Raw genomic sequence first — 22,530 nt, forward strand, 5'->3', positions numbered from 1 at the left:
CCATCTTGGCGGGGGCGGAGCGGGGCCCGGCCCGCCCCGTGCTCTGCCTGGCGGGGCGGCCCCGGCCCCGCTCTACTCCCCGCTGTCGACTGAGGGGTGCGGAGTCTGGCGCGTTTTCCGTCGCTGCCGCAGCTTCCATCGCCCTCGCCGCCCGCTATGGCAGGTGAGCCCGTCCTCCTCCTGCCGCGCCGAGGCCGCAGCCCGAGCGGCGCCTCCCCCATGGCGCCGTCCGGCAGCCGCCCGCTGTCACCTCCGCGCGCTGCCCTCCGTCTTCTCTCCCCCTCATCCTCTCCTCCTGCCGTCTGCCGGGGAGCCTCCACCATGTTGCGGGGCTGCGCCTCACCTTGGCCTGGCGGCTGCTGTGCCATCCGCGTCCCCTTTTTCTTTCTTTTTAAACCCCTCCGCGTTCTCCCCTCTCCGAGCCGGGGCTGCCCTGCGGAGGGGCTGCGAGCGGTGGCGCCTGCGGCCGCAGCCACCTGCCGGCTGTGGGGGGCCGTAGGTGTGGGTGTTCTTTTGCGGAGATTGTCGTGTCACGCGTCTTTTTTTTTTTTTTTTTTTAATTATTTCATTATTGGAAACAAAATGGGTGGCAGAGCCGTCAGCTCGAAGATGGGGTGAAGCAATTCACGTTACTCCCATCCCCCGATTCTCCCCCCCCATCTGTCTGATCCCATTCTCACGATGTGATTTGAGGGTTTTATTTTATCGTTATTATTTTCCTAAATGACTGGGGCTTGTGGGCTGTGTGTTGCTTCCTTTGCAGCTCTAGGCATTTCATTTTTCTATTCCTGTTTCGGTCTGTGAGCCCCATCGTGCACAGTTCCCTTTTGTTTTAAGATGTGTTTTGGTGGGGCCAAATGCAGTCAATACAAAATGCCCTGACAAAAAAACCTTGTCGATGAACCTCTGGTTGGGTTTCATTACCTAATGGGTAATGCCTCAATACCTGCATTGTGCTTTTCTGTCGTTAGTAGGTTTGTCATAAAGGATGAGCGTGTAGGCAGAGAGATTCCTGTCCCTTCATTTTGAAGCATCGTTGTCGTTTTGAAGGCTCAAAGGATGGCTCAGCTTTGGGGGTCTGCTCATCACTTCTGTAGATGGGGGAGTGGGGCCGAACACAGAAGGCAGTCAGCTGCCTCCAGAGCCTATTGAAAATTTTGGCAGGAAAGGGGAAAAATCCTCAAACGTATTTAAGACAAAGCGAAGATCTTCTGTGATAATTTTGGACGTCTTATTGCCTGTTCACACCTCTCGGTATGAGTTCTGTGCCAAATAAATGCGCAACTTGCTGTTGAACTTGACCACCTGAATTAGAAATAATGCTCTGTTCTCATTTGGAGCTTAACACATCTGTATACCCCCGTGTATCATGGTGTTGCCTTACTTGAGTGAGCTTTAAATTACCCATTTTAAGCTTAAAATAGGAGCTGTTTTGGATAGTGGTTTTGCTGGCACCTGGAGTTTGATGCGGGCTGGAAAACCAAGTGGAGAAGCAGAACAAACGCTGGAGCAGTCTGGAGTGCTGCACTCTGCCAGAGCAAGGCACTAGAACTGCACGCCTTAACCTGCTGGGTGATTTCACTAGAAGTAAGGGGTTATTGCAGCAAGCAGCTCAGAGCAGTGCAGCATGAAACAATCCTGGACACGTGTAGAACAATCGGATTTGTAGTTGATGAGCTTTTGCAACTCTACTCCCAGTTTCAAGTTGTGATCCAGGTAGCTTGAAATTATAGCAGTGTTAACTGGGAGTTGCACTGGAACAAATTCAACCTTGGGTTAGCTGTGAGGTTAAACAACCCCTAAGATTTTTATCGTGGATTTAAACAAGCCTTTGGCTGTAGGAAAGATGCAAATTGGAGTTGAAAATGTCTTGTCAGAGCCCTGGGGATAAGGGAAAGAGCTGGGGTGGGTTGGGTTCCACCTGTTCCTTAACAAGCCAAGTTCTTCAGGTTTAAAACCCATCCCAATCTGTCATTTGTCTTTAAACCTTGCATTCAGCTAGGCTGAGGTTTGGTGCGCGTTTTCTCAAAGGCATTGGCCTTCACATTAAGTAGATACACAGAGCTGGGTGGAAATGTTGTCTGTGCCTTTTCTGCGTTGTCAATACAGAAACAAACCAGAAGGAGAAGCAGCTTTGCACAGAGCAGGATAATTTGGGCTGCAATTTGGTGAACGTTTCTGTGATTGTCATTGTTATTACTTTTTTTAAGCAAACCCTTTCCAACTGCTAATATGAGATTTTCTATCTTCTGTACTTGAAGCTAACAGGGAGTTGAATTCCAGGAGAGAAATAAGAGTCGTGCGTCTGTTGGTTTTGCTGGGCTGGAGACTGTTTTCTTCGGGAGGAGTTCAAGATACTGGCAGTGTTTGAGGAGGTGGGGAAACCAGAAGGTGATATGACTGCAGGTTTTCCCTGTATTTGTTTCAGATCTTAGCAGATGACGCTGCGTTTGTGTGCAGTACTGCTTCCTGGCTTGAAAATAAGACAGGTTGGGTTTGCATTATTTGAGTCTGTCTGTATGTTGTTGTTGTTTTTTTTCCTGTTATGTCCCGAAGAATTAATTAGCTTCCTTAGTAGCGTGGGTTTCCTTACTGTGCTGTGGAGGCTCAGAGGAGCGCTCTCTAGGCTGCTCAGAGCTGCCCGAGGGCAGCTTTACCCATCTTGGGGGAGGATTCCTGAGGAAGCGGCTGCTAAACTGCCCTCATGGCCGGGTCTGAACTGCTGCAGTTGAACTCTTCTGATCCCTGTGTGTACCAGGGGAAGGAAGGCAACACAGCCTTGTGAGCTGTTCCATTAAGTGCTGTGTCTTACGCAGGGTGCTTTTGGGAGGTTTTATTCTGCTGCAGCTGTTCCTTTCGATATCTTTGTGAACCACGTATAAAAATCAGTAAGAAAAAACCCAAGACCGAAAAGATTCTCTGGAGCCATTTTCTCCATAGATTTATCTTGCTTTCAAACACTCCTTTGGACGTTTATGGTAGGAAGGGAAAATGCAGATGGCTGCACAAAGCGTTTTTTCTGCCATTGGTGATGATGGTTCTTGTATTGCCGAAAAATTTATTTGTATCAAGTGCTCTTATTTATGGAGCCTTAGTGGTCATGAAACGGCCTGACTGCAGTTACAGCGTGGTTTATTTGACTTGAAAGCTGCAGGAAGAAAATATTGACGGTCAGGATGAGTAAAGAGATGTGCAGCGTGATGGAGCCTAAGGCAGCATGAAAATAAATCATTGAAAATGCAAGCTATTTGCCATGTTCCCAAGCTGTTCCCAGGGGTGGGTTGCATTAAGACATTGTGCTAACTTTGTGTTGCTGCTGGGAATGTGTTTCTTATGCTTCTAAGAAAGTGTTATGGCTAAATGTTTCTAGTTGGTAGGAGTGGTCTTATGACAACTAAGTTAAAGGAAGAAAAGTCTGACGATAGGTTATGGGAAGGAAATGTCTGCTATCTGTGTGCTCTTCAGTGAGGGAAGGATCTTGATTGGGAATTTCTTGTTGGTAATTCGGCTGTGAAAGGAGAAGTGGTGCCTCCTTGGGAAAGGGTTGGGCTGTTGGTCCATCACTGGTGGGGAAAGGAAGGAAGAGGAGTCCATGTGAAGTCTCCTGCTCTAGCTTTATACCTTGCACTTGATATGAGAATTTGTAGCTTCCCTTTCCAAACACAGCAGTAAGAATGTATACGGCATCAGAAATACTCTGTGCACAATGATGTGTTGTGCACATCCTCTGTTCTTCTAATCCAACACGCTTTAGGAGTTAGATCCTGACCAACAGTTCTTCAGTGCTGGATGTTCCATCGGGCCAGAAGGACCAAATCGCTGTCGCGTGCGCCTCAGTGTGATGGCATGGTGGAGTTTTCTCTTGTGCACTGCAGAGACCGGTGCATCCTTCTCCTTGGGCGATGCTTTGATCTTGTACTTACGTCAGCAAAATGCCAGAGAAGATGAGCTCTGAGGATTGTAATTTTAGGAGCAGATTTGTCCACTTGTCATTGTGTTGAAGGAGCTGTAAGTAGCAACGTGGTACCTTTAGGCATGTTGAACTTCTAGGGGCTGTGACAGCAATACTAGAGTTCATTTATATGCCTGCATACACCTACACAATAATCACACGCGGGTTTAACCAGTGCTTGCTTGCTGTGCCCCTTGTGACTACAGAGACAGTGCTGACTTTGTGCCATTTCCTTTAGGTTGAAGTTGCTTGAAGTGTGGCCTTGAATGAGTATAAATGGTGAAGGAGTGATTGACTCACATGGTGATGGTTTTGAAATGAAATGACTCATAGAACAGATATCAAATGGCTGAATGTCCCCCCAAGTTCTTGTCTGCATTTCTTTTCACATCAGATTATTGCAGTGCCTGTGTCACATGAACAGTTGGCTGAAGCATTTTGAGAAAGAGCTGTAGACAGGAATGCTGTCATAGCAAGGAAATTAAAAAAGCAACTGGAAGGGGTTTCTGTGCACTTGGATTCCTAGGCATTAGCCTTGTGTGTGGATGCTCCGAGTAAGTTAGGACTCTATAAGTAGTAACACATTTTAATTGGGTTTACCCTTAATTGTTGCGTGGCCATGAAATCACAGCCTGGGGCAACGTTTTAGTGGCATGCTGGCTGTTAGTGTGCTTGTAAGGTTATAAAAGTTAAGAGAATAAAGGGCAGTTTGGGAGATTTAAGAAGGTACCCAAAGCAGTCAGTCTTGGCTGTGTTTGTGTGGTGAGGTGGTTGATGTGCTCCTATAGTTTGCTCCTAACTTCCAGTGCTCTGGAATTCCTAGAGAGGAAGGTGCTCCCTAATGCAAGTCTCTGACTTCTTGCTTTTGCTCTGAAGTGTATCTGCTGGGTATTTGTGGTTTTCTGTACAAAACGTAATGATTTTAAGGGCTTCTATGTTCTGGCTTTTTGCCTTGCATTTCAGTATGTAGGTTAGTGTTTGTGTTTTGTTGTGCTTGTGGGAAGAAAGTGTGTGAGTGTGTGTGTGTGTGTGCGCGCGCGTGTATTCTCATCAGTATTCAGGTTGTATAGGTTATTTAAGGAAAATAAAATGTGTTTATTTGCCTGCCTTGTGATAAAGTATGACTGTGTCTGAATAGGTGGCAGGAAAAATCCTGAGTTCTGTATTTACCCCATGTAATTTACCCCATTTACTGTAGATTGCTGTATTCAGAGCCTTGCCATACCTGAGCAGAGAAAATGCATCCATGCTTTTGCATAAGTTCAGGGAAATTAGGGTTTGTTGAAGCATCAGCTGGAGCATTTTTTTATTAATATTTTTTAAATGCAAAATGAATTGTTTCTGCAGGTTGACACGGATGTTCCTGACTCCAGAAGCATTTGCTTGAGTGTACTTCAGCAGACCAGAGTTTTTGATGAAGGCTCAAAGAGCACTGATTTCTCTGGGGCACTTTATTGTGTGTGTGCCGAACCCAAGAAGCAGTTGGGATCCAGGCTGACAAAAAGATGATAATATAATAAAACTGGAGCTCCGGGTCCCTGCTTTATAGAACCATAAGGCATAGCTGTGTTGTTCTCATGCTGTTCTATGCCCTTCATGTAGAGGGACAGCAACAGGTGTCCGTTGTTTGATGGTCCTGGAAGTGTATATTTGCATTGGTATCATCCGATTTTGGGTGTGAAATGCCATGAGTTGCTGCTGAGCATAATGGTTATTATCAGTGTAATAGTGATTATCTGTGTAAAGGTAGTGTAATAGTTTACTTGCTCTGTTTATTTTTTCTAGCTGGACAGTGGAGAATGAATGAGAGCAGATTCTATCTGGAAGGAGCAATATGAATGAGAGCTGCTCAGTTTGCAGCATATTGACTTCAGAGCACAGAAGATCTGTCTTGACATGAGATATAATCTGTGGTGCTGTGTAGCAGTGCTGTTGCACTCCCCTGGACCTGTAGCCATGTGCTGAGGTGTGAACTCGGAGTCAGGCTTTCCAGTGACCTGATGTTTCCACTGCCTGTCTTGTTTGCAGATACCAGGAGAAAAGGATGGAACCTGAGTTCTTGCTGACGCGCTGCATGAGCCCTTCTCATAAAGACACGGATCTGAGCAGCTCCTTCTCCAGGGCAGAAGGAGCTCCTGTGATTTTGAGCTCTTGTAAATATCCATAGCTAACGAGCCTTCCTCTTTGGAAGGGATCAAAAATGTTCAGTGCTTTTCATGAAGATGTCTAATAAGGCACAGTCAAATTGAGCAAAGCTGTCAGTTAAACTTCCCATTGAGTTTCTCAGTATAAATGAGCTCAAACCCCATGGATTATCAGGCTTTGCCCCTTGGCTGTTGTGCTTTGGTGGGGATGTCGTGGTCAGTGTTAGCCCAGGTGAATCTTGCCCAGGTGCAGCACTGCCTGCTTCCTAAACCTGCAGAATCACTGACTGCAGGACAGCGGTGTGTTGAGGGGCCGCGTCTAATTGGTGTTATTGTTCTGGAGGCTGCTGTGACAGACACTGTGTTGTTCAGTGGCAGGTAATAGGTTTATTATGGAGAGAGCACAGTATGTGGGTATCTTCAAAGGAGACTCTATCTGTACTGGTCTTTTCTCCTCTTAATTATTCAAATGGAAAATATTGTTTGAGGGTAGAATGTATGACTAAATGGTATTACTCCAAATAGTAGTTCTCTAAGTAATGCCAATTAAGCAAGAACTATTGTGATTTTTTTTTTTTTTTTTTTTCTCCCAAGTAGTGCTATATAGATGTCTGCAAAAAAGCCCTAAAAACACAGAAAGGCTGTGGTGGTGATGCACGCCTCAAGCAGCAGGCACAGCTGCCATGCACACAGAGAAGGAAGTAGGTTGTGACTGCTGGCCATGGGGCACTTTCACCCCGATCTGCCTGAAAGATGAGTAGGGGAAGTTAACCAGCAGGTCTGGTTAAACACGAGCCTGTCTGTATAAACACTTCCAGGCTTGTTGTAAAATTAATAAATTAGTAATTGGTGTGGGAATCAAGAGCAGGGTTGCATGCAGTTTAGTGTGTGGGCAGGGTGTAAGTGCTGGTGTTAACTTAAAAATCGTTAACGTCTGTAATGACTTGATTTATCCTTGTGGCTCCAGCTGTGGCAAACCAAGCTGTGCTTCAACGCCAGCACTCACAGGACCAACTTGGGTCAGCTGTTGCTGATGCAAGAATCTCCATACCAATAGCTATCAGCTTCACCCTTGCCTTCAGTTCTAGCAGAAAGAAATTCTCTTCTGGGATCAAGAACTCTGAATCTCAGTGCAGCAACAACGGCCTGCTGGAAAAGCATTGGGGTAAATGTCAGGATTGTGCCTGCTGCAGTCACTGCTTTGAAGCCAGAACGTAATTGCCCTGCAGAGCAGAGTGTGCTGTGCTGGGTTACCCCAGTTACTGGGTTACCCCAGTAAAAGCAGCCTGCACAAAAGTACACAAAGAATCTTGTTGTCTCTCCTCTCAGTGCTTGTATGCTTGGAAACATTTCCTCTGCAAGTGGTATAAATTTGCTGATCATTCCCAGGAAAGATTTCTTGAAATAATCCTGAAGGAATGAAAGGTCACTGAGCAAAGAGGGCATAACTCTCCCAGCTGGATAATTAAAAAGAAAATTAAAAAGTGTGCTAAGTTTGAGATTGACTTGTGGCCATGCTTTGAAGATTAAAAGGGCTTTTTCATTTCAGATGGAGGAGGCTGGGATTGGTGGGAGGGGGAGTTGTGGCTGCCTGAGCAGTTGGGCAGTGCTGCGAAGCTGCGCTTGCGTTTTACTTATTGAACTGTGAGTGGGAAACCAGGATTGCTGAGCAAAGTGTGGCTCTCTGCTTCCCTCCCTCTTTTACAACATTTAATTTAGCAACTGGAGATTTTAACTCACCTGGTCACTCTTTATTCAGGCGGATCTCTGAGCAAACTGCATATTGAGTTCAAAGCTGTAAGGTATTTTTTGTGTAAACATGTTTTGCCTTAAGAGAATGAAAATAACAGCAACTTCAGCTGAAGGATGGAACTTTCCGTGTACTTTGCATAGCCTGTTACCATATCAGTCTGCTATTTTCTTCTCTGACCTAATGTAGAGTGCACTTTAGAAACTACTTGCAGTCAAAAAACAAGGCAGATAACCTGTGTGCTGCCTAAATGGTAACAGCGAAATAATGCCACAGGTGGGAAGAGCCAACAGATGTGGCAGGTCCAGACTTAGTGTATAGATGTGCATGTCCATTCGGTGGCCTGCAGCATTGGGCAGGTTGGAGCTGCTGGGCTGGTCGCTGGTCTTCACTTGCGATTGGCGGATTAAGTTTTGGCCTGTTGGGTGCCTGGGCTGTTGGGTTAGCTGTGTGCTGTTCCTCTGGCTGAGTTACTGCGCATGGAGTTGGGCTGGATGCTGTCTTCTAAGCACGTGGTGATGTTGACCGTGCTTCCCTGGCGTCTGGGAGTGTCGTAAGGATGCTGTGAGGGTGGCATCCAGCAGCTTCCCTTGGTGCTCTATTGGCCACTGAACTGGTTTTACCCTTGTCAGTCCTCAAAGAAAAGTGATTTGAGTTTGGGCTGCTAATTGCAAACATGCCTGAGGGTCCAGGAGAGATGTAGGTAGCTGGTTTGGTTTATGGACCCATGAATACAGTAGCAGGTCACAGAAAGCATGTTCCTTAGCCGTTAAGTTTTGGAGCACATTTGCAGTAAATGGCTTTGGCTTCACTCCTCGTCTGTTCTTGACAGTGTTTTCTTCTTTCTTGAACAAAAATCAACCCTAGGCATTTTTAAAGGCACTTCCATCTGATAATTACTTTTTGTGTGAATGAACCATAGTTCTGCCTTGAATGACTTCTCAGACCCTAGAATTTAAAAAATACTGTGATTGCAAGAAAAGCTGTAGGAAACACAGTAACACAGCCTGTAAGGCAGGGTTTAGAAAGGAAAAAACCAAAGTGGATGTGTTTACTAATTTGTCATGTGGTTGGTTTGTGTGATATAATGACATCTTCTATGAGTTCACTGGTGCTGAACGCTGCGGATTTGTTAGGACTTGGTAGGAAGAACGCTCACTGAGCCATGGTTTGGCCGGGTTACTGTGACATCCTTCACCTCACCCTCTCCTTTTTCAAATGGAGAGGTGATGTCTCAGTTCTATTGCTCTGCAAAGGGTTCAGTCCAACAGCTGAGTATTGTGCAGCACCTGCTCTGCTGGAACGGGTATTTTTTTTCTTCCTTGTTTTAATAAGTTGTGGAGCAGAGAACCTCTTCTTAACAGTTTTGCAGTGGTTGCATCTGATTTGCCTTTTATGTTGTTTGTTTTTCTTGTTATTACTTGGCAATATCTGAAGGTTCAAAGGAGTGATTTGGTTACCAGGTGCTTGTGGTCACTGGGTTATGTTATCATCGAATTCAGTTGTGTGAGTCCACCACTGTGCTCCATCCTCGCACACAAGAGACACTTTTCAGTACAGAAGAAACAGATGCTTTCAAAAAAGAATTTTGTCCTAAATTTGAGTGCTGCAAAATCATCCCCTAAATAAATACCTCAGACTCAGAATGCCTGTAAAGTGTCAGCTCACCAGTGCGTGTCTACCAGCAAGCATTTGTAATTCAGCTATGTCTCTCTGAAGTATTTGTTTCATGCTTAAACTGAGCACTGTGTAACTGGGAAAGAGGCACAAAATTGGATTTCATCACAGTAATCAGAAGTGAACTCCTCTGAGGAGTAACATCCTCAAGCAAGAGAGGTGCTTCTGTCAGCCCAAGCTTCAAATATTAAGCAGGGCATAAAAATGATGACTGGTTATGCAGGATCGTTACGACAGTCTGCTTCCTGCATGGAGAAGTGGAAGATAAATTGTCGGCTGTGATTTCACTTCCATCAATAAAATGCAGCAACACATAAAGCTTCCCAGAGGGTTTGAATTACAGTAAGTAAAGCGCAGCTCTGACACGCTGCTCGCTTGCGTAAAACAGGCTTAGTGGGGCAGCTGGAAAGAGAGCCAGCTGATCTGGAGGTTCCTCCTGTTCCAGACTGATCCAGAAGGTGAAGACTGCTGTGCTGTGGCATAAAATCCCCCATTTCTGTTCTCAGCTTTTCATTCCCTCCTGTCCTTTGCGTTATTACAGTGTTTGAAAATGCACTGTATAATATTGTGCTGTCTTGAAACCATAAGATTAAATCTTGAATTAGCATTCATTTCAAGTGTAGCAGTGATTAAGTACCTATTCACTGCAAGCAATTGCATGCAAACAACAGGCAATTAGATCTGTCTGGTGGATGGGAGAAGCTGGACTTGGAGTGAAGGCCTCCAGATTAGCAGGTGGTTTGTTTGAACTAAATTATGGAGTATAAATACTAACTAACGAGAAACAAATTTTTGTAATGATGAAATTGTCCACTACCTGATGATGACCTTTGAACCGGTTAGCCTTAATGGTAAGGTAAATATACAAGTCTTGGTTAATTGAATACTTAACTAATGTTACTGGCATTGAACTCAATTATACTTTGAACTTTGACATCCATGGCAAACAGCGTTTGAGTTCCTGGTTATTCGTTTCGTTTGTTTTGTTTTTTGCAACTATTTTAAAGAAATAATTGTGGACGCTAAAGATTAGCAGTCATTAGGTGTGAAGAGTCAAATAGCAAATATCTTGTTTGTTTTTCCAAAACTTACTTCTTTTTTTGCCATTAAATAGTCATAGAATCTGATGGGAGGAGACCCATAAGGACCACAGATTCCAACTCGTGCTCCCTGTAAGCACATCAAATGTCTTGAAGCTGGAGTAGCTTCCACCATACTCCTCCAAAGTATGAACGACCTCATAGGCTGTCTGGGTCTATTGTACAGCTGTTGATTTCTGATCTTAAAACATCAGATATGGGGAAGCTTGCATTAGAGACTGCTTGCATTGGAGGCTGTAAGCTTTCTCTTCACTGGACTTAGGAAATGTTTTGGGTTTTGTGGGTCAACTTTGGCACAAATGTTGGGAATCGGAAGCCAAGGAAAGAAGCTGAGAATTGGAAAGTGAGCAAATGGAGGAGGGAACCTTTCAACATCTCTTTCCAGTGGAGACTAAATGTAAAATAATGTGTTTTTATATACACGCGTATTACACAAAATTATTGTTGGATATAATTGACTTTCTTTCATGAATTCTTAATAAACGATGTAACACATGTAATAACAATTAATTGTGCCCTATTCAGTGGTTCATCCTATGATGGAAGGACAAGCACGTGCCAGTGCCTCCTATGCTGATGTTCCAGTGAAGCAAGCTCTGTGATGAACTTTGCTAATTGCACAGTGCTTGCTGTGCTCCTTGGGAGAAAGGAGCTAGATGGTGCCCTCGGCCTTTGCCTGCTCAGCTTTGGGTTCAAAAGGTGCACTTCAGGTGAAACGTGGGCAGCATCCCGCAGCTGAGTGCTGTTTTCTGGGGTCCTGTTTACACGGTCATGGCGTTGGCTGTAGGAGTGATGGCGGCTTGTTAACACTGCGGACTCATGTCGAGGTTGCTGCTTTTCCCTCGTACAGGGACAGGGTTTGGACTTAGGACATGACAGATGTAAAGTGCCTCCTGGAGGGCTGGTAATGCTGTGCATCTACATGGGAGACTTCAGAGTGGGGAATGGTGTTTACAGCAAGCAAAGGGGATGTGCTTGCAGGAGAAAGGCCCTTAAGATGAGTGCCATCCTCATCCAGAAATAGAGGTAGTCAGGGAGATAAGGACACACTGTACGTTATTAACTAATGGAATTTGTTGTTTTAACTCTCTCCTGTTCCTCCTCCCTTACCGTCTCAGGCTCTGAGCATCTCTGTGATAAAGCTGTTACATCAGTAAAGTGAAGGAGCCCATGTGGGGTACATTCTGTGCTCTTGCTGAGACTGGATTGCTGGTCCTTGTGTTACGGAGCAGAGCTTTTGGATCTGGGAACTGTTGAAAGCTGGCTAATTGCTAATAAAAATATTTCCTTGCAAGTTGCACAACTGAGGGTTATGGAAATGCTAATTTGTTCATCAGAGGCGGGAGGAGAAAATTCCCTGTCCTGATTACAGCTGCTGGAGTCTGGCATGTAAATATTTATGCAGTTTGATTTTGAGGGCCCTGGCTGGGTTATGAGAAGTTCTTAAACCCCCACGCACAGTTCTTATGTGTGCTCCCTGCTGTTGCTCAGGGATTCTGTCCCTTCCCTCAACTGTGGTGGAGGCATGTAGTAACAATTTATGGCCATGTGGTGTCTTCCTGCATTTCAGCATTGTGTAACGTGCAGAGATGTTGATTGGGCAAAGTACAGTTATACAATGTCGTGAGCCCAACCAGATTATAAAAGTCTGATGCCTGCATCCTTTCAGGCTGTGGCTTGCAGCTTGGGCTGTTGCTCTGAGCACGAACTGGAAGAGACGCCAGTAGAGGAGCTGCCTGAGACGATCTCCAGGGGTGAGCCTGGTGGTAAGAGGGCTTCTCGGAGTCCAGGTGTTCACAGGGATGGTTACAAAAGCTCAGTGCTGTGGTGTAGGCATGATTATAAATGAGATCATTTAAACTTGATCACTTCAGGTTTTCCATAGCTTCAGTTTCAATATACAGAAGATTTTTGGGTTTTTTTCCATTTTAAAATTATCATCATCAAGAGAGATTCAGAAGTGTTTGCTTGTTTCTGTTTACTTGTAAACTTTGGATTCCTTTTATTTTTAAATGGGTGGAAAATAAATGAGATTTTTGTCCTAAAGAGAAGGTTTTAATGTTTGACCCCAGAAGGGCATCATCTGGATTAGTTTTTGAAAGTTTCTTGAATTCCAGATCTTTTACTGAGTTCTCCTAAATAGAAGGGAAATACTCAATTATTTCAAGTTAAGCCTAACAGATCAACTGTTTATTTACCTCCGTGCGTGTGTACATCACATGCAGTGTGACCAGTTATTGATTTTATATTGTTTACTGGGCTAATGTTGTTTTCTTCCAGCAAGGGATATCAGTTTCAAAGGTAGACTTGGGAATGGTGAAGCCTTTGGAAAGGAGCTTTGTACCCAGAGATGGGAAAGCTGGCACATTACCCTAGTTTGCTTAATAAATGGGATTTTTCATAGATGAGTCTCTAACTTCACCTTTTTTTCTTGTGAATGTGATTAAGGTCTTGGAGAAAAATAGCTTTCATCAAAGTGCCAAGTGAAAGTACAAAGGAAGCTGAGAAAAGAGCCAGTGTGCGCTCAGGTTGCTGAGTGCTGTACAGGAGCTTAATGAACTATGTATTAACATCCATAATAATGTGGGGATATCTGAATTCTTCAGTTATTAATGCTTCACAGGGAGACTGTAAGGGCTGCATGCTATTGTAAATCAAGTTAATGCGTACCATAAACAGATGGAGGTGTGCTTGGCTAAAAATAAAGCTATAAAGTAGAAATGTGTTTCATAAAGCAGAGTGATACAGTATTTCATTTTTATTTATCCCATCACAGTCTGTAGAATATTGCAAGCTCACTTGCTATCAGTCGTGTAGGATCAAGCTGCAGAACTATTTGCTAAATCTTGCTTGCATTTCTTTGAAATGTGTTATGGCTTCTGGGCACTCCTTTTGTGCCCTTTCCAAAGGACCTTAATGCACACCATTGTGGGCATCAAATAGGTGTCCTGTGGAGAACAACATGTGTACCTCAACAAAATTTGGCAAAGCCATTGCCTGTTAGAACAAGAAAATGGGAGAAATGCTGTGAGAAGCATACAAGCTTGACAGATTTGTGACCAAAGGCTCACCTCCACGTTCACGCATACATCTTAGAAAGGTAAATATTTCAGATATTTTCATTTAGAATCAAAGCTATGTTAACTCTACAATAATTGGAGTAACCAAGCATCGTTTTTGAAAGCTTTAAGATCCTTTGTTAAATATCTCATTCATTTGGACTTAAGTCCTCTTCTCAGCAAGCTCATTCGCATAGGAAGTTAATGAGATTTACCTAATATACTTTAAATCAGCAGCAGGTTTGAGCTGGGCATAACTTTCCTGCTCAGCGTTGTGTAGGCGCTGATAACGTCGTTCAGCTCAGCCATACTTTGTGCACCGTGGTCAAAATACCAACTACTTAAAAATTCATTAGTGCCTACAAGGAGGGAATACTGTGGTGCTTTGACAACGTGCTTTGAAATGGATGAGAAACGAGCTTGGGACTTACTGAAGTGCTCCTTCAATCTTGCTTTTTGTAAATTAAATGTTTGGGCATATTTCATACTTTTTGGGAAGGGGTGTCTTGTGGGGAAGTGCTTTAGAATTTAAAGCACGTTTGGTTGAATGTGGATGTAGTTGCTCTTAATTGGAGGGGGAAAATCTTATCTGCTGCAGTTTAGTGCTGTTTCATTTAGTGGGAAGGGTGCGTGGTTGGGACAAATTCAAAGATTTTCCAGACCAAAGAGGCTCTGTTTCAAAAGAGCCCGAGGAGATCTCTGCTGAAGACTAAACCAAGGAGATAGTTTTTACGTGTAACAACAGAAGATGAAGTGTGGGAATTATGCAGCCTTTTCCTTGTCTGTGAGATGGTCAAATTCCCCTGCAAGGCTGAAAAAATGCCTTTTGGGCACACCTATGTATCTGGACTGGTTTTTGAGGTAGGGACTTCACAGCCGCGGTATCTCAGCACCAATCTTGAGATGTAACAGTAGTGGTCAGTGTTGAGGCAGTTGTGGGGCTGCAGATGGGACTCGTGTTGTGTAATGCAAAGAGATTGCTGGGCTTTATTAGGCTTGCTGATGAGAGATTGTTGATGAGTCCTTTGGACGGGGGAGGAATCTTCTTGCTGTGTAGGAAAACACAGAATCTTGGAATACCCCATGTTAGAAGGAACCCATAAAGGATCACAGAGTCAAACATCAAGCAGCTTCAGAGACAGTTTGGTGTTGGAACGTAGCTGCTGTTTTGATTACTTGTAATTTGGTCATTAGTTTTAAACCCTATGATAAAGTGCTGCTCCATTTGAACAGCTTCTCAGAGGTGGTATCTCAGGCTTCGTGCTGCCGAATAGCAGGTGGGAATGGCCGTGGTGAGCAAGCTGGAAAATAAAGGGGGAAATCTCACTCTGAAAATCATCAAGTGTTAAAAAGAGCTCAGCTTGGGACTTGGGTGAGTGAGCACTCGTATAAAGGAACCTGCCTATTGCTCTGCCTCCTGTCTAATGCATGGAAGACCAGGTGTGTCTGATCACAGGAAGAGAAGAACGACAAAAAAATCAGTACAGAAGTTTTGTATGGCTGGTGTAACCGAAGCCAAGAGCAAAATAGAGAAAGCTGCTGTTCTGTAATTAACTGGGAATTGCCTTGCTTTTCTGTTGAGTTGCGTGTCTGGCCAAGGGTAGCTGCTCCCTATAAGTATACTTGTCTAATTGGAGCCTCTACAAAATTCCTTAATTGTCTGCTTTTCAGTCCTGAAAACCCAGAAGCGTTCCTGTTTCCCTCATCGCTCCGACACAGCGCTTCAGTGAAGGATTTCTTTGAAAACTTCCCTGATCTCTTGGCATCCATCCCGCTGCCTTCTGCAGAAAGCTCTGGTGCTGCTCCCAGCTGTGACTGCCTGTCTCCTCCTCCCGCTCCCTCAGTCCACGTCATCTGTCATCTGGCAGCCAAACCGTAAGCAACCCTGTCCTGCAGCATCCTCAGTGCTGGGGAGTAGTAGTAGCTACTTTATGTAAATACACTTCTTGGTTGTTGGAGCTTTTTTTGTTAACTAAACAAAGTAAATCACTTTTGCACGATTGTATGACGCTGCAGGAATGGAGAGTTTAGCTGCAGTCTCCAGGGTCAGCTCTGCAATGCCTGCTGCTGGGGTAGTGAAGGGCATTTAAAGTTTGGCTTTATCTTCTGCTTGGACTTGGTGTAATCTAACAGTAAAACATCACAAAGTTTCACAGAATCACAGAATGGCCTGGGTTGGAAGGGGCCTCAAGGATCATCAATCTCCAGCCCCCCTGCCACAGGCAGGGCCACCAACCTCCCCATCTGATATGAGACCAGGCTCCCACAGCCCCATCTGACCTGGCTTTGAATGCCTCCGAGGACACAACCTCTCTGGGCAGCCTGTTCCAGCACCTTACCATTCTATAGTAAAGAACTTAAGTATGGAGAGTGCAGGTTTCTTTCCACATCTGTTTTGTGTCTGTTGCCAAATACAGCCCCAGACAGAAAGGATATCTTGATTTATATTCAGACACAGTGCGTCCTTGGTTTTCAGTGTATACCTGGAAGTGGACATGGTGGAACATCAGAAATCCTGTTCAGGTTACTCGCCTTGTAACAGCAGGGCATTGGAGCTAGATGATCTTTAAGGTCCCTTCCAACCCAAGCCATTCTATGAATAAGCACCCTGATTTTGTTTAAAATTTAGGTGAAGCTGACCTTGGTTGTAAGATCAGACAGCTTCTGGCTGAGCATCGTCTCTGCTTGCGGAAGAAAGCTGTTGATATTTGCATGAGTCTGACAACGAATTACAATTAATAAACTGAAGTTTGTAATTAAGCTGTCACCTTGATTTGTTTCTAATCTCCTTAATGTGTGCAGTAGGCTGAGCTTGTTGGCTCTTCAGCCCTCTGTAAAAGTCAAGCAGATCCTGGGTTGGCTGTGGCTCCTTCCTTGGGGTGTATGACATGTGCATACCAGGTGGCATACCTACACCTACTGCTTCTGGGAGCTTTTCCATCAGTACACTCTAAAGAATGTGCTTTTAATGCCAGCTTGTTTTATAACCACGCCTTTTGTGCTTATTTTCCAAATATTTCCCTTGCATGTCAGTGGAAGGCCACCAAATGTAGGTCAGCTCCTATATTACAAATCAAGAAACCACAGCAGCTGCATAACCTGCTAATTCATTTGTGACTTCAGTTAGGCTAAGGGATAGGAAGGATGCACTCACTTCTCAGGCTAACTGGGATTCTCTAACTTTTTTACCTTGGCTTCCTTGTCTTCTGGACTTCCCTGAGGTGAACATTGTTTGTACCATCTTTTGATGCCCACTTGAGTTGTGTTCAAACTTTGTGCCCATTGCTGTATTTTGAGTAATGTTTTTGTAGGGTGAGTGTAGCTCAGCTGCTAGAAATTCATGATCCAGCTGAAATTTGGAAAGCCCCTTGTGGTTTTGTTTCGAGTTGAGCAATTAAGGAAACTCATGAAGCTGCTTCCTTCTTAAAGCTTCTGGGAGAAAAGTAACATCATGCTAACACTGTGGAAAACTGGCAGTTATCAGAATTGAAAGTCATTGTGATAGTCACGGGAACTTCGGGTCTGAGCTGAGCTGCTTTGAAGGATTCAGTTATGTGTGTGCTTATTGCAGAAGCCAGGAGATGAGCACTGCAGGATTGCCAGTATGTCATGTTGAAGGCCCTCAAAAGCAGCACTGTAGAGAGAAACGCCGTGAAAGCAAATTTTATCCTTTTTGCCCTCTTAGACAAATGAGGGGAAAAAAAAGCAGAGAACAGTTTTAATGTCATTGAACCCAAAAGTGGTTCTAACTTCTAGCCTTTGTGTTTGAGTCGAGGCAGCAGATAATTTGTGTGTATGCAGCTGGTTTCACATGAGTTTTATCTCCAGTTGCAGAGCTCTTCAGCTTCTGATCAGCTGGGTTTGTTGTGGAGAGCTCTAAAATGTGTCAGCCACCTGCTTTGGCTGTGGGCAGTCAGGATGAGAGCTCTGATAATCACAGGATCATAGGGACTGCAAAGGACCTCTGGAGTCCAGTCCAACCCACTGCCAGAGCAGGTTCCCTGCTGTGGGATACACAGGAAATAATGCTCTCAGTCAGATTGCTGCTGCTGCTGCCTAGAGATTTCTCTTTTGGTTTGACACTTCTCATTGCTGAATAAAAGCATTCTGAAGATGTGTGGCTCTCTGTGCCAGTAAGTGCCAGTTTAATTGCTGGGCAGGAGCCAGTATAGCTTGGAGATTTGTTCTTGTTTGCCCTGGACTGTGCACCAACATACAAATGTGTGGTGTCTGTGTGGGCACGTCTGGGTATATGTACAGAAACTGGTGTGTATGCAAACACAACCTTCCTCCAGGGAAACAGCAGATGAGGTGTTTTTGTCTGCTGTTTTGGAGTCATTACTTTGCTGTAATCTGGGAACCCTCCTCCATGCTGTACCTTTCTAACTGTTGTGTTTCAGCTCTAAAGAATTAGTACAAGGCATAGCTTGCTTGTGTGATCTCCTGATGTAATTCTCAAGAACAATTCCCAAGGAATGTTCACATCAGCTTGGAGAAAATAGCAGACATTTTATTTTGCACTGCACAACAGTAAGTTTATATGGTCTTTTCTTTTGCATCAGTGCATATGCTGGTTAATGCTGATTAGATATAATGCTAATATGTGGAATACCTTAAACCTGATCTCCTGAACTGCACGGTTGTGCTGGTCCAGCCCTCATGGTGGTGCTTTATTGGCATGGCTGTATTTGTTAGGGAGGTGTAATTCTCTCCTTTCCCTTTTCCTTTCCAAACCTGACAGTAAGCTGCCAGAGCAAACTAAGCCTGTCTCCATTGCTGGTTTTCTTGGAGAATAATATATGTCTATGTTGAAAGAAAAAGATAAATTCCTTTTTTTCTTTTAACACTTTTTGTGCTTAACAAAAAATCCCTTGTGCTTCTACCATTAAAACAAAAAAAACCTCTCAAAATCACACACCTGCCCCCGAACTTCACCTAAATAAGCTTGTTATAAAACGTCCAGTCTGGTGAATATTTGAACTGGTCCTCTCCTTTAGTCTTAATTGCAAGTGAGAAATAATTAGTTATGCTCTCCTACTATTTACTTGGAGAAACAGATCTTAATTAAGCTCTTACTTGAAGGCGGTTCTCTCGGTTCCATTTTGATTTAATTAGGGATGCTTTGAGGGCATTTCAGCACCCAAGCAGGGTCTATTTTGTATGTATATTTTGTGTCTTGGGAAGTTGCTCACTTAGAAAGGTGAATATCTGTTTTGCTTCAAGTAACCAGAATTTTCTAGCAAAAGGGCAGCTAAGAGCTGTTAGGAGATTTTAAAAGCAGTCGAGTACCTCCATGAGAAGGGTCTTTGTCAGGTTTCATTCTTGCAATTACAGCAGATGTCTGAGCTGCTGACATTTTCCTGAGCAATATTTTGAAAGGGAGGTTTAAGTAAAAACACCAAACTCTACTTTTTGGCTTTCTTACATACACATAACTGAGTTTTTTTGAATGTCCATTAGTTGCATTTCCACCTCCAGCAATTAGGTTGGAAATGTCATTAACTTGCTTTTAAAGTAATGCCAATGTGCAGTGGGGTTTTGCTGCTTGAATGTGTTCCTGTTTTTGCAGAAAATTTCACTCGTTAAGGTTTTGAAGAGCATTTTTCAGGTTCTGTCATGTACTTCTGTCTGTAGCTTAGGTTGTTTCATCCACAGCTGCCTGCAACTACGCTTAATTTGTTTGTAGCTCAGTAACCACAGGTTGCAGAACTTGGTTTGCTTTAGGAGTGTTTGATGCTTTCCCACAGAAAGTGTAGGTTCACATCTGTTGATTTGTGCTCCTTAGTCTTGGAAAAGGCGAAAGTGCGGATGGCCAAGGACTGGCAGGTTTCTTTTAAGGAGCAAATGTGGGAAAACTAGGCTGTAGTGACCCATCTGGTAAAACAAAAGGACTGGTAAGCTGTATGATCTTTCCTGCTTCTGTGCCAAAACAGCAGCGATGCCAATTAAAATGCAGGCTCAGTTTTGCCCTGAAGCAGTTGCTTTGACATCATCAGGCAGTTCACTTTGAAACTGGGATAATTTGGGGGTAATAGGCTCAGTGCTTCACTGTCATTCTAATCTCAGCTTCCTGGATGCTCTGTATTTGAAGATGTTATTCGAAAAAGAAGAATTTCGTTATTCAGAAGTGAAGTTATGATTAGGTCCACAAGTTGAGATCCTTTGAAGGAGTGGAGTATTGTTTGCAATGGGTGTAGAACAGCAGGCTGTTTGGCATCTGCATTGCTGAAGTACAGCCTTGCTTTGTTCCCCAAAACCCGTTTAGAAATGACTGTGCAGTAGAAACAAAGCTGGAATTTAAATATGCTGCCAATAATTGAAGACCACAAGTAAAGGATGAGAGAATAATCACAGTGGTCCCATCCTGGAAAGAACTTAAAATACCATCAGCCTTATTTTTAAGTGATATCTACTCATTATCAAATCAAGAGAAGGAATGCTGAGTGTTTGTGAGTCATGAGCACGAAAAGGAACCATGTCTGCAGGGCTTGTGTTTGTGCATTTAACTTAGATAACTGAGGGGAAAAAATAAATCCTGTCTTTAATTCCAGGTGCTAACGGTACTTAAAGTAAACAACCTGAGTATCCCAGCTGGTTGGCTGAAGACATCTGTGATTCCTGGAGCTGCTGTTGTCTGAATAAGAACCTGTCCTGGTAGTACCTGGCTTCAACCCAGAAGCATTCTCTTGGGTCCTGTATGCAAGTCCATGACATACTGGAAACGATGGGGATTGGTAAGAATACCACGTCAAAATCAGTGGAGGCGGGAGGCTCAACAGAAGGCAAATATGAGGATGAATCCAAACATCCCACCTTTTTCACTCTGCCTGTAAGTAACATGTTCAGAACTCTATTCTCAAGCTCAGTGTGACTCAATCGATCGGGCTTTGTTCTAATTGTGTCCCATGAAACCTGACCAGCCATAAGTAGTTAGTAAAAACTCTTTTCCCACTTGTTTCTGTTTATATGTAAACATGGCCAATTATGTTGTCTATAGTTATTTCCTGTGTGTGCTCCAAAGAAAGTCCTGCAATTCCCCAGGCAGTTTGTGATTAGAACAGTTGATGGTAATACTGCAAAACACACCAGCCCCCATGAGGAGTACATCCTATGTTCTTTGCCTGAGAGTAGCAGGCAGCAGTAAAGAAACAGCTGCTGATCACCTTTTACTTAATTAGATTTTCATTACGTCCTTCATGTCTAGGCTTCAAAGTGCTCTGTGTGATGCCTTTCAAATGTGTGTGTTCCTAGACATGCTGTTAGAGAAATAACTGCTTCTCATGTGTGTTACCTTTTCTGACAAAATGTCAAAGGCACTTGTTAAGTGCAAGCCAGGGGGGAGATGGCTGATGTGAGCTGCTGTTGCAGAGAAAATGTTTATTTTAGCACTTCTTTGTTTTGCTCTGTTTTATTTTTAAGGTGGTGATTAATGGTGGAGCAACATCGAGTGGTGATCAGGATACAGAAGACACAGAGTTGATGGCCATCTATACTACAGAAAATGGCATAGCAGAAAAGGTATTTGGTTGTTTCCTTTTATACAAGAACTCATTCTTGCTTGTTTAGTGCTATTATTTGCTCACAGTAGTTTTCCTTGGCTGTGAGATTTTCTTTCTCTAATAGAATTTGCTGATTTGCAGATCCAGATGGGGAGGTTGAACCTCCAGATCCAGATGGATCTGGAGGTTTTGACCTCGTGATTCTTCTGGTCACACGTTTCAGTTGCAGAAGTTGGAGGATGACTCAGCAGGCGCTAGGAGCAATTGATGTGCTGTGACCTGCCGCCTGATTTCATCATAGGCAGCTTTTGCATCTCTTCGTTTCCATTGGCCTTTTCATGAGATTTCCCTGCTAAGATCCTTTTCTTTTGTTCTTCAGTTCTTAATTTTTCCAGTGTTTAGTCAAACTAGCGGTGTTGAGCACCCTTGAAAGTGGGATCTTTTCCAGTTTCTTCTGAGCTCCAACCTAATAGACTTAATTTTTCTAATTGTTCTTGTAAGTTGGGAACTTCTTATTATTTTGTGACAGCTTTTATGAGTGAAGATCGGGTCATTCATAAAGACCCTTGAAGATTTTTACCTTAGGACAACTGTGTTTGTCTCTTTCCTATTTGGAGATCAGTTTGATTGTGCCTTTTCAGCTTTCTTCTTCCATTCTATTGCTTTTCAATCCTGTTTAATAATCTTGCAAACAGAGACAGTATGAATCATCTGAACTTTTGTTTAGAGGAAGAAGATTACAGGAAATAAGAGAAGCACTTTTTTCTCAAGTGTTCATTATCTAATTGGCTCTGTGGTTAAGCATTATTTCAGAGAAGCCTCAGTTTGGCAGTTTTTTTTTTTTAATGTCTACATTGGAACAAGGAAAAACTCCTTTGGGTCCTTATAAGTGCATCTTGACGTTTGCCTATATGAACCTTAGCTGCTTCTAGGACAAGGATGATCTTACGTAGTATAGTTAGTTTTCGAACTCAGACATCAAAGTTCACTTCAGAACATACCCTGGGCAGGTAATTATGATGCAAGTCTTGTGTTACATTTTGGAAGAATGTATGAATGCTGCAGCGTGCATTGTGTGCGCTGTGTCTACGCGTGTTTTGTATGCAGAAATTTGTCTTGCACATTTCTGGCACCATCTCGATCGTGCTGATATTATAATGCTTCTTGACAGCTCTTCCCTTTTTCCTTGCAGTTCTTCAGCTTTCTCTTGGTCCTTCCTAGTTTTATACTTCATAACACGAGTCTTCATATCTTCATCTTGCATGATTATTTTTATTGATTTTTTTTTTTCCCTGTTTGTTTCTATGTCATTTCCCAACACTTTTGCTCTGCCTTTCAGTCTCATTCTT

General features: G+C 43.6%; 1 protein-coding gene across 4 annotated transcripts in view; it reads left to right on the forward strand.

The window, feature by feature from the left end:
• The first annotated feature begins 38 nt into the window (after positions 1 to 38).
• Positions 39 to 22,530, forward strand: part of SLC23A2 (solute carrier family 23 member 2) — a 50,819-nt gene continuing 28,327 nt past the window's right edge. The window contains exons 1-4 of one of the 4 annotated variants that reach the window (XM_048928005.1): positions 39 to 163; positions 15,354 to 15,557; positions 20,234 to 20,511; positions 21,102 to 21,200. In XM_048928005.1, the coding sequence (XP_048783962.1) occupies positions 20,380 to 20,511; positions 21,102 to 21,200 (231 nt within the window). In that variant the 5' untranslated portion in view covers positions 39 to 163; positions 15,354 to 15,557; positions 20,234 to 20,379. Of the gene's footprint in view, positions 164 to 12,282; positions 12,390 to 15,353; positions 15,558 to 20,233; positions 20,512 to 21,101; positions 21,201 to 22,530 lie in introns of those variants that run through there. The other 3 variants (XM_048928006.1, XM_048928007.1, XM_048928008.1) reach the window with 3 other exon arrangements.

This window comes from Lagopus muta, chromosome 27, assembly GCF_023343835.1.
Source record: "Lagopus muta isolate bLagMut1 chromosome 27, bLagMut1 primary, whole genome shotgun sequence".
NCBI classification, from domain to species: Eukaryota; Metazoa; Chordata; class Aves; order Galliformes; family Phasianidae; genus Lagopus; species Lagopus muta.